The 15,981-nt window shown below is 40.2% G+C and overlaps 1 protein-coding gene across 2 annotated transcripts in view; it reads left to right on the top strand.

Annotated features, from left to right (window-relative positions):
* The window catches only part of LOC137885197 (tumor suppressor candidate 3), a 67,818-nt gene that overhangs the window by 35,942 nt on the left and 15,895 nt on the right, over positions 1–15,981 (top strand). For both annotated transcript variants that reach the window (XM_068727354.1, XM_068727355.1), the window contains exons 5-7: positions 377–517; positions 931–1,020; positions 14,975–15,038. In XM_068727354.1, the coding sequence (XP_068583455.1) occupies positions 377–517; positions 931–1,020; positions 14,975–15,038 (295 nt within the window). The remainder of the gene's footprint in view (positions 1–376; positions 518–930; positions 1,021–14,974; positions 15,039–15,981) is intronic.

Here is a 15,981-nt window from a genome sequence, read left to right as displayed (position 1 = left end):
TTATAACTTCTTAAAATGTTGTTTCCCTTCATTTTCATTTAGTCTCCGGAGTCTTCCTTATGTGCTGCAGCTTATCAATGATTAAACACATTTTCAGTTGGAGAATAGTTTGGGGTTTTGAAAACAATTGATGTATACACTATATATATATACTAAACAGCATGAATCGATACAAAGATGAATGGATGCTGGGATTATTTTCTCATTTTTATTCAGTCGTCAAACCAAAGCATGAATGAAAGATGTTTGTTCAACAATCTCCGCTGCATTGAGATGATCAAATATAAGTATACATGTATACAACCGGACAGTGCTATATACACTAATTGAAGAAATGTCAAATTGATTTGGTCCTCATCTCTCTCCGTCCCTCCAGATCCGTGTCTTCCGTCCTCCTAATTATTCAGGCACTATCGCTTTGGCTCTGTTGGTGTCACTGGTTGGAGGTCTGTTGTATCTGAGGAGGAACAACTTGGAATTCATATACAACAAGACTGGATGGGCTATGGCTGCACTGGTATGACACACACACACACACACACACACACACACACAGACACCATGGGATTTAGGTGGGAGCCTTTTTTTCCACTGTGAGAAGTTACATACTGTATCTGCTCTGCCAAAAATATCCACCTTTACAAGACAGGGACATACTGTAAGTTTAGTGAAACGGTTCTGGAAACCAGTTGAGTGGAGTAATCTCACCTCATTAATAGAATCCTCTCCCTGTTCTAACAACACTTACATGTTCATGTCTCAGTCATACGTTGAGAGGAATGAATTCAGTTCATTACAAATCAGTTCAAAATCAGGATGATGTTACAAGCTTTTCCATGCTTGATTCTCACACTCTCCTGTCTCTCTCTCTCTCTCTCTCTCTCTCTCTCTCTCTCTCTCTCTCTCTCTCTCTCTCTCTCTCTCTGATAGTGTGTAGTTTTTGCGATGACATCCGGTCAGATGTGGAATCACATCAGAGGTCCTCCCTACGCCCACAAAAATCCCCAGAATGGACAAGTGGTATGAGTCTTCTTCTATCCATTTATTTTCTCTCATTCCTCCCATCTTTGTTGTCCTCCCCCCATCTCTTTCTTTCCTTCCTTCCTTTCTTTCCTTGTTCCTTTGGTCGCTGAATTCCTTTCTTCTTTCTTGCGTTCCAGCATTCTTTTTTTTAGTTTAGTTTATTTTAGTTTATTTATTTTGTACAATTTGAACAATAAAATAAAAATAAACAAACCTAACAGAGATAAATAAATAGCACAGAGCAGGAAGAGGCAAAAAGCCAACTGGGCTTATTTAAAGCCTCCACCTATATATATAATATTACAATGTTACAATATTACAGAGAACATAAAATGAATGTGCATAAAATATGATTACGTAAAATATTACAACTTTATATTACAATACACAATGCAATTGCTTTGTGTGTTTTCAGCAAAACACAACATTGAAAGGGTTAACATTGATTTGTTCTACAGTGAGGCTGTATGAGATCAACAGTAGAAACATTTGTAAGGCTGTTGGGCCCGAGTAAGAAGCACTCTGTACCATTACCACCTGCTAGTCAGTGCTGGACGTGTGTGTGTGTGTGTGTGTGTGTGTGTGTGTGTGTGTGTGTGTGTCAGTGTGTGTGTGTGTCAGTGTGTGTTTCTCTCTCATCTTTTTGGCACACTTACAGCTTTGCTTTTCAATGTTTGTTTATATTCATAACTATGGAGGCAAACAATGATTCACTTTATTAAATTACTGATTATTATTTTTTCTACTATTATTGAATTCATTGCCTTGGTAAAAGGGCATTTCATACTTTCATATTTCAAAAATATAGTAAAATTCAAAGTGCCTTACAGACATTTTAGCTTTCAACAAAAATGAAATGAAAGACATAAAAACTAAATTAAAGCAATAAATTAGTTGGCAGCGGGAATTAACAGGATGTTAAGTGAGTTGATCCTGCGGTAATTTGTTTTTTTGTCTTTGCACTTTCATATCAGGCCGATAATACTGAGACATTACGGGTAAAGGTGGTGTTGATATTATTAATATTTAGTGTTATTTTTAGCCCATAGTTCTATAATATATAGTAGGATACCTACAGTCTGGAATCAACAGCAGACAGAGACAGGTTTTCATGCAGATCTGCAGTTATTTGTTTAGGTTTTAGAGGTCAGGATGCTCGTACATATTATGCAGCAGGATAAAGAGACACGTTATGAATGAATTATGAATCCACTCTCAAGTGAATTTGTAGGTTTTTGACAAAAAAACAACTATTATAGTATATAGTTAAACCCTAAAAGCTTAATGAGAAAGTTAACATCCTTTATCTAAAGATGTAATTATTCTGATGAAGTTTGTACCATAATTCTTTAATTTAAAAGATTCAGAAAACTAAATAATAAAATAATGTTGAGTTTCACAATACAACACTGTTGCTGCCCAGAGAACCTGATATGTAGAGGGCAGAAAGGAGCACCGACACAAATACAAAATTATTGTTATTGTTATACCAAGAAAGGAAATGTGAATTTAAAAGCATGGCGTTGCTGAGATATCACGTTCACGAGAATGGAGCCGACGGATGGGCGGACGAACTTTAGGACATAATGCACGTAATAATGAGAGAGAGAGAGAGAGAGAGAGAGAGAGAGAGAGATAAAGTTTTTTTTCGGTCTTTCTCTCTGCTGGTCATTTAGGTTTGCTCGCTCACGTGTGAAATTGAAACAACAATATGAGGAAAAACTGCGAAAGTGAGCGAGGGATAGAGGAGATAGAGGTATAGAGTGAAGTTTTGCCATAAAGAAACGTGGTTTTGTGTCTCTAATATTATGCCGTCTGATATGCGACGTGTGCTTTTGCGCGCGCACGCACTCAAACAAACCCTTCCACAGTGAGTGATGCGTGGGTCGTAGGAAAAGTCAACTCAGCTCCTGCAGAGACTGGAAAGGATTGGTATTCCCTGTGGCCAGCACACATACACAAACGCACAACAGAGTCAAAAGAAAAGAAAGCATCACAAACCCCCCCCCTTCTCCCACGTTCCCCCTCTCTTGTTCTGTGTACAGGGCACTCTATTTGTCAGGCTCTGTTGGCTCTCTGTCATTTTTCAGTCTGTTTGACAACAAATAGGTTACACCCTCATCCTATGTAGCTCCCAGCCTTCACTGCATCTCTCTCGTCCCCTGTCATCCCTCCTCCTCCCCCCCCCCCTCTCTCTCTCTCTCTCTCTCTCTCTCTCTCCACTCCCCTCTCTTTGCCACCCTCTTTGCTTCTGAAACTTCTGCCAGGAGGACCATCTACAGGCGGAGATGCTGCTGTTGTTGGAGATAGAAACGATGACTACTTAAATCCTCATTGATTTTTAAAAATGCACGCACTTGCACACAAGAGGCATCGCTGTTTTCGTCTTTGAGTGTCGTCACGTCATACAAATGCGCAGAGAATCCCGATCGCACTCTTCACACTACATCTGAGGAAGTCCTGCTTTCTCCTTCTTCAATCTGCTCACCAGTTCTTTCCCCCCTTCTTTTCTATGCCCTCCCTTCTCCCACTCACTTCCACACCTCTGTCTGTCTTCATTCCGCATTATAGCGTTCATAAGAATGAAGTGCAGTCAGCTACTCTCCTTCCTGCACGCCGCCTCACTTCTCCCTGGCTCAGTGTGAGCCGAGCAGAGCGATGAGAGCGCCGTTAAAGCTTTTGACACAGTGAAGTGTCGAAACAGCGTTTTAGATAAAGACGGAGAATTAATTCCCTAACTGTGGGGAGCAATACCCATAGGCATCTGATTCAAATGCAAAGGTGAGCAGGTAATAAAGGATGTATTACTGAGCGTGCAGAAAACAAATGACACCAGTTAGGAGTAGAAAGGATGAAGAGCCATTGGATGCTCTGTTACAGGTTTAAGACTACTAGTCTACCCGGAAAGTTAAGGTTTTATAGTTTGGGATTTTAGCAAACAGCAAAGGCCGTTTCTCAAATACATGATCAAATACGTCCAAAGTATAACCAAAATTTGTCACATTATTTAAGACAATTCTAGATTGATATCTTAGTGGCTTGCCTCAAACATAGCCGTGGCCACTTTCAAGTAAAATCCAGGAATCCTACTCCTGATGGGACTCATTGTCACTGTAACAGAGGTTACCAACTTCACTACCGATCAGCTGCCTATATATTGTAAATCCACTCCACTTTAAACCCACACTCCCTTTTGCGTATGTACAAATCATGTTGTGGCAAACTGCAACAAAATGGACGGTGTGGAGAATCACCTTTGCAGCACTGTGCAGTATAAGCTTTTTATACAGTATAATGCACAACCTTGTTTTGTTTTTTTTTACCTTTAAAAGATGGTATTGACAGTGATGGAGAACTTCCACCTCTGTAACCTTTCTTCAGAACGTCAGCAGAAGTGCCACTTGTTGACAGTGGGGGTGAACTGACCGAACTCTATCTACGTTTAGAAGATATGTCCCTCAAGTGTGGATCCAGGCTCATTACACTTTAGCTTTCAGCAAAGCTTGACCCCTAAAAACCTGGGAAATATCACGGTGTAATGACTGCTATTAGCAACGATAGCAACAATACAAGACGTTGTTGGGCTGTCTTGGCTGACGCGTCTCCTCAGTGTCGCGTGGAGGTCTGTGGGTTGTTGCCGCCAGTCATACTGTCCTTGTATGAGAAGCTGTGTCCGGACACTTGGCACAAAGACGAGCACATTTTCAGTGCGTCTACGATACATTCATTTCCAAAAATGGACATTATGAGTTTGTAAAGATAGATGTTATTGCAAAGCCGTCGTATTGGATTGCATTAGATTGTACTGCTGTACATAACTAGACCACTGAGTGTATGTGAACCTATTATGGGAAATTATATATATATATATATATATATATATATATATATATATTAATTATGTATGCAAACCCATTGAGGGCTGGCTTTATTATGCTATAACTTCCTGTTAAGGCCTCTATAGGCCCATCCTCCTAGGCCTTATAGCCTAACCTTAATCATTCCTCTTCAGCAGCAGTGGACTCATTGATAACCCCCAGTGACTTACATGCTTTAACCCAACCACATTTTCTTCATCTTGAAGGGCAGGTTTCTATTTTGCAGCCACTCAACCAAAGTCGCTGCAGAGATGGCCTCTTTAGATCTTGGTGTAAATGGCCGTCATATCTGTCTTGTGTCCTCCCTTTTTTCCACCTTCGTCCTCCCTCCTATGCTTTATATCCTTCTTTTTTTCCCCTCTCCACCCTTCAACAGTGAATAGCTTGAACTGGGCAGATGATATTGAATAGATACGAGCCTTATCTTTGCTGTTCTACTTCCATCCTCTTTTCGTGTTACTTCCTCTCACCTCACTCTCTAATCTCCCACTCTCCACCTCTCTCCCTCTCTCTCTCTCCCTCTCTCTCTCCCTCCCTCCCCCTCTCTCCCCAGAGACACTGTAATTCCTTTAAAATGATGAGCGAGCGAGGCCAGGTAGACTATATTGAAAGGATTTGTCAACTGATGAATGGCACGACGAAGCAGATGAAATTGTAGTGAGCGTCTCACTGTGCAGCCAAGAAAATACTGCTAGCTCATTTTTGCTCAAACACTTCCACACACACACACACACACACACACACACACACACACACACACACACACACACACACACACACACACACACACACACACACACACACAAAATGGGACATAGATACACATACGCACATGGGCCAAGCCTACATACACGGTAACTAAAATTAAGCCAAACTCCTACATATGACTAACCCACTCAAAATACTACAAACACAGTTATGTAGACAAAAAAAATCAAACAATTCAAAGCCACACACACACACACACACACACACACACACACACACACACACACACACACGGCTGAAAAGCTTTTGAGCCGCGTCAGAAGGGAGAGGAGGTTTAAAGGAAGTAAAGTTTTTCATGATAAAAGTTTTATGTGACTTGAACAAGTTATGATATAAACAAACTGTCTCAGACTAAAAGGAAGGAGATCTTAAGGAAGCAAGGGGTACTTTTTTAATTTGTTTTTTAAAGCATTTAAAGCAGTGTTTCCTTTTTTGGTTTTACTATGACCAACCACTTACTTATTTCCACACTATTGACTGATGACATTATCATATTTCCAGCTGATTTCACATGATCGGTTGATGGCTTTTGGCAGCAGCCCTCTCTACATTATTGCTAATCTTTCATATTTCAAAAAAAGCAGATGTCACTTTTATTGGCTCTCTGCAAATATTTTACTTTTGGCTTGCAGAGGGCATCATTGTGTGGTCGATGCTGGTCAGTGTGAGTGCTGCTTTAGATTGTGCTTTACCTGCACACCTCTGTCTGTCTGTTTGTGTGTGTGTGTGTGTGTGTGTGTGTGTGTGTGTGTGTGTGTGTGTGTGTGTGTGGATTTGATTGAGTCAGAGAATGCTTGTGTGTTTATCTGGGTGTTTTGAGCCGGTATGGAGAGAATTGAACAGTGTAGTGAAGCAGAGAAATAAATGGTCCTTTAGGCTGGATATTTCTCTAGACCAGTAGACATTGACCTCTCCGTCTCTCCACAAACACCCACAGCCTCACATCAAATGATTGGAACCATTGTTTTTAGCAGAACACTGTAATTAACAATGGTATAGCCATTTATACATACCCTTTATTAAATAAATATGTCCTGAGCAAGCGGCCTGTCGGTTTGCAAGCCGGTTACTAATCTCGGTCACTAATGGGACGGCAGATTCACAGACTTTATTTTAAGGGCGTATTTGTACCATTGACTCCTGTCTCATAACTGTATGCAAACCATTCCTCTTTTGAGGAGCACTTTTTACTCCAGAGCAGGTTTAGTTTAGGACTGCTTGCCGTTGGTCAAAGTTGACCGCGATGATTCATAACAGAGCAGCAGCAGCAGCAGCAGCAGCTTCAGCTCATGAATGTATTTTCGACCCTAAACCATCCAGTGCTTTAAAAACTAACACTAGTATTTTAAAATCAATGATTTGACACACTGGAAGCCAAGAACTAGAGTGATGTGATCCACGCTCCTGGTCAGCAGAGTCAGCAGCAGCTGTCTAGACAAGTTCAAGTCCTCCAGAGACTGAAGCCCTTTAATTCTATTACAATTCATTTAATAGAACATTGAAAAGCACAAATTTCTATAATGAAATCATGCAAAATTTCCTAGCTTAACATCCCTTGAAAACTTTTCTGAAATTTGTCAATCCTTTACAACCCAAAGTCTAACTGAAGGAATGTCTGGCAAATCCAGCTATGGACTTGTTTAATGCACCAGCTTGTATGGGACTATAGTCACCTGGTGATGTCATTATATAAAGCTGTGTGTTGTTTGCATAAGCTTCACTTTACCCTCAAGAGCCAATCCACTGCTGTTCCACTGAAATGTGTTTTTTTTTTTTGTTTTTTTCAAAGGAAAGAAAACAGGTTTTAAATGCTTTTAATTGACTCTTGGGTAATTAAACTGAACTCTCCATGGACTGTGCAAACAGTGAACTGCATACACAGTGAGTATATAATGAGATTTTAAAGCATCACCTGAATCCCTGAAATAGACTACCATATTTGTTTAAATGAAGGGTTCAGTGAAGCCGCCCATAGTCCCTGTACCGGATGAACCCCCCCCCCCCCCCCCCAACATGCTGTCAAGTCTGGTTAGTTAGACATTTGATCGTTGATGTGTTGCAGCTCTTTTCACAAAGACATATTTAACTTCTAATGTCGAAAACTAGCTATCAATCATAAATAATGAATTTCCTTTTTGTCCACTTGAAAATGATCTACAAATCCTTTTTTCAACATTTTCAGTTCGCTCTATCATGCATCAGTTTTAGTGTTTTTTTGTGTAATTTACAATCATTCTCTCCTTTTGGTTTTCACTTTCTCTCATTCTATGTTGTAGGTATTTAGCCCGCACTCTTACCCAGAGTACCTTGCGAGGTTCACTTCCCAGATCGCCTATCATTGTAACCAACACACACACACACACACACACACACACACACACAGTCATACCTATCCTCTGTTTGTATAAATGAAGCACATGTCTCCACTCCATCGCTCTTCCTCTCTGTTACTTACTCTTTCTCCTCTCTGCTCTTTCTGCTTTGTTGACTTTTCATTTATCCCTCTTCCTGTCTCAGTGCCTCCTGACCTTTACCAAACAAAACACACACACACACACACACACACACACACACACACACACACACACACACACGCACTATACCCACACATATACATGATACAGGATGGAAAAGGATGAATGTTGCTATTTATAAAGGTTATCTGCCCCACAGCTATTAACAGTTAACACTACAGCAGTTTGGTTTTAGCGATAGTATGATCAAGAGAAGAGAAGGCGGGACGAGGTATGCTCATTGCTCATATACTTTGTGTTATCAGCGTCAACATAACTTTCCATTAATGCCAACTATTACATTTTAATTGGTACTTAACGTTGTCACGTATGTTTTCCGTGACATGTAGCGCACTAGGATGTGACTCATGGAGGGAATCATTGACGGCCACTTGTGAAAGCCTGTTCTCAACCTCCTTTTAATACGCTCATAAACATGTGAGACGGCCTCCCTCTGAGTGTATGCATGCGTATATGTAAATGCATATTACACGCCTGCATTGGTGCAGACACCTAATTTGCTTCAAAGTCTGACAAATGGGCTGTCTCATGCAGGTCTTATATAAACAAGGCTTTTTAATGTCAATGTATTCAAATGAGTCCGTGAACACGGACACACTCACGTCTTTGTTCTTGTATTAGAAATAATGTAAACACTTATATTGCCGAGATCTTGATCTTAGAGCATACTAATGAAACAAATACTGTAGTAAATTATCCTCAGGGGAGGCGGTAGGTAAAGGTCTAAACATAGTTTAGATTTCTAACGTTGATATTTAGATTTTTGACTGAGCTAACCTTTTACCATTTATTTTCTTGAGACCCTCTGGAGGAATAATCTCATGACTAAGTTTACATTTTGCATAGACCTTTTCTTTAAGTTATTCAGTGCGTTCAGCGTATTGTACCTCAGGATGTGGTAAATAAAAAGGTGGATAGAATAGTAATTGCTTTCAGAATTGCCTTGGACAACCCGCAATAAACATGCTTTTAAGGAAATTAATGATTTTCCCCTGGAATGCAGTGTGTTTGTACTGTGATTTATGTTGGAAATTCATAGCATAATAATTAATGGCAGCCTTAACAAGTGGTAAAATGTATAAATGACCATTACATTCCCAACACTTTTCTTTAATTTACCAGTTGGTCAGATTCTTTCGCATATATAAACGATTCCCTGTTTTTTAAAGACCAAACGACTTGATGTTTTCAGCTCATTCACAGAGATGGGTCTCTTTAAAACACTAATCCATCACATTAATTGGACCAGTAGCAGATTAAAGTTGTACCAGACAGCTCCACAGCGTGAACCTGCCTGAATTTATGAAGGTGAGCCATAGTGAGGCTATTTAAAGTTGGAAATAAAGAAGTATATGTCAACATGTTGTGCGTTAGAACTGCATCAAAAAAGGGTGACATGTAACGGCATTTAATAGGAGTGAGAGTGTCAAAGACGGACAAAATACTTTTTTTTTTGCTGGGGACAGAGGAAGCATTTCGCCCACTGGCAACTTTAGTAAACTATTATCATTATTAAAAAATAAGGAATATATCCACCGCTTCTGTATGAACTCTGAACAAACACTTTCCAGAAAGGCAACAGGTCTCAACAGGTCTATACAATTGATAAACATCTGTTATGCTATGAAACTGAAGATCCAAAATACGGTTTGCATTCTCCTCCTTCCCTCTGGATGATGCCGTCAAAAGTTCATCAGCATGTTCAATGTGCTTCCATTCGCCCTACAATGGTGGATTCTGCACACAGCTCTCTCTCTCTCTCTGTTGCTGCTGTAGCTGACTGGGAACCAGCAGGCGGGGTCTTCCTGCTCTGGCCTTATCAGTTGCACCTGCAACAGTGTGACTGACCCGCCATCACCGCGTTTCAACCTTTTATATACTTTGACACTGTGACGGCTGTTTTAGGCAAACGAGGTTGTGGTTGAACATCAGTAAAGGTTCTCTTCTGATTCTCCCAATAAACCTCCTGTTTAAGGGTTAGAGTTGTCTTGCCTTAAAATGTTATGAACAAGCACTTATATTCGGTAGCATTTGTCTCAGTCCATTGTAATTCAAATACATATAAAATAGATCATTTGTGGCATGAGGTCCGGCTGTATTCAGCACCAAACCACATGTTAAAGAGCGCATGGGCTCATTCACAAGTGTCTAAGTTGGTCTGTGTAGGTAACCCGTGTGTTAGAGACTTATAGAGCGTGACTATTGTGTTCCATTCGTCTCCATGTTAGCTTAACGAGCTGTGGCTGCTTTCACTTCCAGACCACCATGATGTCTTACAACTTCCTAATGAGCACACACTTCTTTCACAAAGACAAATTCTCCTTAAATAGTCTCATTCACAAACACGCATTTACTTACTGGTTTTCGGTATACACACGCAAAGCTACATACACTGAAACACACACACACACACACACACACACACACACACACACACACACACTCTCTCTGCTCTGCACACTAATGAATAGAGCTCCTGCATTCTAATCCATCAGATTAATTGGAAGTGCCTGGCCATGGATTGAGGAATCTTTCATCCCCGAAGCACTGCTGGTGCTCACAGCCTCTAGCTGCAGTTTGTGTTTATATAACGTGCAGAAAGCGGTGTCTTGAAAACATAGTATAAAGTTATGTTTGTTCAATTTTAGTAATGAAAAAAAATCCACCCTTGGATACTGATACAGTTGTCTCTTATTAATCTGTATTGTTTTTCCAAGCTTTTTCAGCAGTTCTGTGATTTTCCTTCCCTTTAGCCTGCCTCATCTCATCATATTGTATTTGATTTAGCATTTGTTTCCCGGAGTGACTGTTCAACGATCTCCTGAAAAGGGGACTGAGCTTGTCTCATTGAATTAAGGTTTACATTTGGGCCTTTTGTAGTGTGGCACAGCTGTGAAAAGTACTTCTCTTTCATTGCTCTCTATTTACATTTCTTTGCACTTTGAATCTTGGATGATTGATAAATTCCAGTGAAAGTCAGGATGTTTAACAGATTTCAACATCTCATCTCCTGTTTCCTTGTTTTAAAATGAAGTATCCTTACTCCGTGTTTCCTATAGAATCTTGTGAGACTGGGTGGACCGTGGACCCTCTAGGGGGTCCTGGGTCATTCACCCCCGAAAGAACATTTTGTTCATTTTAAAGTTAAATGGAACAATCTGGTGCACTTTGAGAACAAAATGAAGAGGCTAGATCCGTGAAGAACTTTGTACCCTTGTAAACACTGTTGTGCTCTAACAGTAGTGGAATGTAACTTAGTACATTTAGGCTACTCAAGTACTGTACTTAAGTACAATTTTGATGTACTTTTACATTGTTTGCTTCCATTTTATGTTACTTTATACTTCCAGTCTACTTCATTTCAAAGGTTAATTTTCTACTTTTAACTTTGCTTAATTTTTTTTGACAAGAAACTAGTAAGGTACATGTACATTTTTAATACAAAATATAAATCAACTAATAAACTAGGATTAATGACTAAGTAATACATATTTTTTTAAATATATAAAGTAGTTTATTAGCTCCATCTTTACCAGCTGCAACATTAAAATGATGAACACATTAATGCATCAATAATTGTTATCCAATGATATAGGCCTACTGTAAATATATCATTTGAATGCATTTTGCATAATGAGTATAGGAAATAGAACCGGAGACGTAGCTGTTGACTTGAGCGTTTCTAAGACTTTGCCTACCTCTATAAAGTGTATAAAGTGAATGTTGTGCCAGCAAGCCAAAACACAAAATGTTTCTTTTCTTATGTTTTGAATTTTTCCACATTAATTTAAGACCTTTGTTTTAAAAACATCTACTGTCCCAATCCTTGTTCTAGCGGGTTCCTCATTACACAACTTATGTATATTAATGATGTAAATGACAAAATATTAAAAACGTAGTCTTGGAATAAACATGAATAATCCTTTCTATAATCTTGCTGTGCTCAGGGAGAATACGTATAGGTCTACTATTAGGCCCACTGAAATTATCCCCCCTCCCACAGTACAGGATACACAGCAGACAGCTGTTCAATATGTGACATAAGGGACCCAAATGTAATCAGCAGCGATGCTTAGCACCTTGCTTTCAACATTGTATGCGCCTGCACTGCCATATTCAGGAAGAATCTTCAACAACATTTCAACATCTCGAGCCTCAACTCAGTTGAATTGAAACCTACACTTTTTGCTATCCGTTATTTCCTTATCACTTCACAATGGTTAGACTCAGTACCAACTGGGCTCTACCTCAGGTTCTTTACCTTATTGCTGTGTTGAAATAGTTTTTAGTTGCAGTTGCACTGCCAGTTTTTCACGTCGTGAAAAGGAATGCAGAGAGCAATCTCTCCCCAACTTCAGAAAAGTGCAACGCAACCAAAACAAACTTTTGTTCGTGGCGTTAATACAGGAGCCTTGGTTTGTCAGTCAATACTGAAAGCATCTTGATAACGATTCCAAATCCCTCCTTAATGCAGAGCAACAGTTTTGTGTTGAAGACAAAAGGATCCGTTTCAGCCTTGAGCCTTTGTCGCCTTTATGTCTGCTTTCAAGTGCAAAGATTCTTCATTTATCTCCACCGAAGCAAGAATAAGCCGTCCACCCTTTACTCCGCCTCCTTTGTCATCCTCTATTCATCTTCCCATCCTTATTCCTGTCTGATAGGGAAAGAAGTGAACACTGGGGCAGTCAAGTGGAAAAACAGACCCTAGATGTGCCGTAAACCTAGACGCTAATAATCTGCTGGGATTCAACAATGTGAAACACACCGAAAGACTTCCTTCCTCTCGCTCTCCTATTTGTCTCATTTCCACAAGACTTCCACTTTGTCTTCCTTTGTCTCTCTCTCTCTCTCTCTCTCTCTCTCTCTGCTTTCCTCCCATCACACACGAATGGATGCCACACACTGACGTCCTATCAGAGAAAGCTTGCTTGTGCAGGGTTTGAGCTTTAACCATTGTGTGGGAGACTTTCTTCAAAGGTTGAGACAATGGGTACCGACTGGAACAGAGATCTATGCAGAGCAAATTGACACCTCAATGGGATGTGTCAGACTGGCTGGCTGAATATATTTACATACAAATACGTTGTTACAGTCAAGTATCAAGGGTTAATGTAAAGCTTTAGGAACACTGAATTCATGTCCCTGTCCAAACTGTAACCGAATAGTAATTCTAATTTAACTCTCAAAAGAAGTATGGACTGACCTTTGCTTATACATGTTAATGCTGAGACAATGCGTTAGAGTCTAATGGTGCGCACAATTCACGGTTCAATACACACTGGTGCAATTAACTAAAAACTTACTACTGCACTCCATGGTTATGACTGACGATACAAGAAGACAACCCCATTGTTTTTTTTTTAATTCTAGTACATTCTTTCGTCACTAATGTTGATACTTGCATCAAGTTTATCTTTGGTTCCTCATCTTCAATTAAATCTCAACAGAGTATGTACTGTGGTTGCGTCATTAGTCCCATGCAAATAAACATAAAGAGGTTTAAGAGCTCTAAGGTAGTAAAATAGGGGGAGAAAAAAGAAGAAAAAGAAGAAAAGGCAGCATGGCGAAATACAAAGGTTTTTGGATTTGTAGTGGGTATCGTCATAGCGATAGAGGGGCTTCATTTCCCTGTGATTTATTCGCACAAATTATTAGCATTTGGTCTGAAAAGACTGGTTGTTGGCAAGTAAAAATAAAATCTGTACACTCATACAGCAGGTCTGGAAGTAAATGATCTTAAATCACTTGTTCCAGTTGGTACAAGAGATTTTCTTTTTTTTCTTTTCATGTGGCCCGTTTCCTCTCACACACTTGACAATAACGGTTGCCCCCTCAGCAACACGCCCCCTCTCCTCCTTTCTTCCTCCACTCTTGCTTCGTTTGGCGTCTGCGCTCACATACCACTTTAACACCCGCACTCTTGAGAATTGGCAACCAATCAAAAACGACAAATGACAACCTGTGACCGCGGCATTACTGACTCCCGGTGAATGAATGTGACTCTCCATATGAATAGAAATCAGTGGAAATTATGTTTCACTCTATCCACTTTTCCGTAACAAAGCAGAGGTTATGAGATCTCTTTGACTGACTTTGTCTACGTTTTCAAAGATTTTGAAGCAGCATTAATGCTGAACAGATGCATAATGAAAATGGTTGTACAGTGCCTACAAGTTTAACAGTGGGCGTCTCCATTTAGAGATTGGGCAGTGGATAGGGGGTTCAAATAATATGTTCTCTGTCTATATGTGAGTGTTCCTGTAAGATTAGATTGACCTCTTTGCCCACTCAGTGAAAAGGCAGCACCTCTACTACACCTACGCACCACATGGGAGAAAATCTCTATGACTCACAATACCACATCAAGCACGCATGCATGCACTCTTAAACTGACGTGCACACACACACACACACACACACACACACACAAAATAATCTTGTTGCACTGCTGAATATAAGACATATCCTTGAAGGAAAAAGTACGGGCCACTCTAGATCTTCAGTGTATATTAAAGCAAAAGAAGGGAATAAGCCAGGAACTGGATGCCGTTTTGGCTACAACAAAGTCCAGGTTTGCATATATTGGGGACAGTTATTACTTTTTATTGAAGTTTTTTCCCAAATCCCTTTCTCTTCTCACCGTTTCCAACGTTCCTGTTAGATGTTGCCTCCTGCACAATACTATTCTTTACCATTCTTTTGTCAATTGTAATTGAACAATGTAAATCTAATGTGTCTGTCTCTCTGCCCCTTTCTTCCTCTCCTCCGCAGAGTTACATTCACGGCAGCAGTCAGGCTCAGTTTGTGGCCGAGTCTCACATCATCCTTCTTCTGAGTATCCTTCCACCAACGCGTTTTGTGTTTGAATGTTTCGCACGTTGACATAGCAAAAATGCTAATCATCCAGAGCAGTTTAATAACTACCTGTGTCCAAATGTCCAACAGCTCACCTCGGCAACAGATTCCTTTTAATTCTCCATCTGCTGACACAAAGCCACCTTATATGTGTCTGAAATATGTGTATATGTGTGTCTGAGCACACGATTGCTTTGTCATCTGTGTGCGTTCTCCATAGGGAGGCTGCCTGCTGCACTGAACAAACGGGCAATACAAAGACCAGGGATTGTCCTCTTTTAACTTGTGTGCGTGCTTTTGGCAGGGTAAATGTTTCTGTTCTCTGTTTGTCTTCTTCTCTGTCTGCTTGTATACCTGTGTGTTCTTGCACTGGTGCTTTCGTATCTGTGTGGGTAATGATACCGTTCATTCCTAGCTGTTGTGTTTGTCCCCGTGGGAAATAGCAGGTCCAAGGTCGCACCTGCTGCAGAGCAATATTTGTTTGTCCACGGTAACACAGTTTATTTTCTTTTCTTTTTTTTTTTGCTGCCCATCTGATTACATCTAAATGAAACACACATTCACACCTGCTGTAACGCTAACACGCCTACGCTTGTTGTCTGTGCAGGTTGTTTTAAACACATTTTATGACTGTCATAGATGCAGTTTCCCCATGGATGTAACCTTGTAAAATTCCTCATACAAAGGAACACACACACACACACACACACACACACTCGGGTACTACGTGAAGTTGCATATCTATACCATTTTAGGATGAAATAGAAACAAAGAAATGTATTGCTCTCATTCTGACTGTTGCTACCATATGATCTCCCCACAATAACCAGGTGGAACAGGATCAATGAATTGTGTCGACCGAACAGAAAGCATTGCAGTTTAGGTTGAACTGTCGGCCATGGTAAAACCCCAGCCACTGATTA

This window comes from Cebidichthys violaceus, unplaced genomic scaffold, assembly GCF_023349555.1.
Source record: "Cebidichthys violaceus isolate CVI_PGR_0920_01 unplaced genomic scaffold, fCebVio1.0.p SCAF_4, whole genome shotgun sequence".
Classification (NCBI taxonomy): domain Eukaryota; kingdom Metazoa; phylum Chordata; class Actinopteri; order Perciformes; family Stichaeidae; genus Cebidichthys; species Cebidichthys violaceus.
This window is presented reverse-complemented; position numbering and strand designations above follow the sequence as displayed.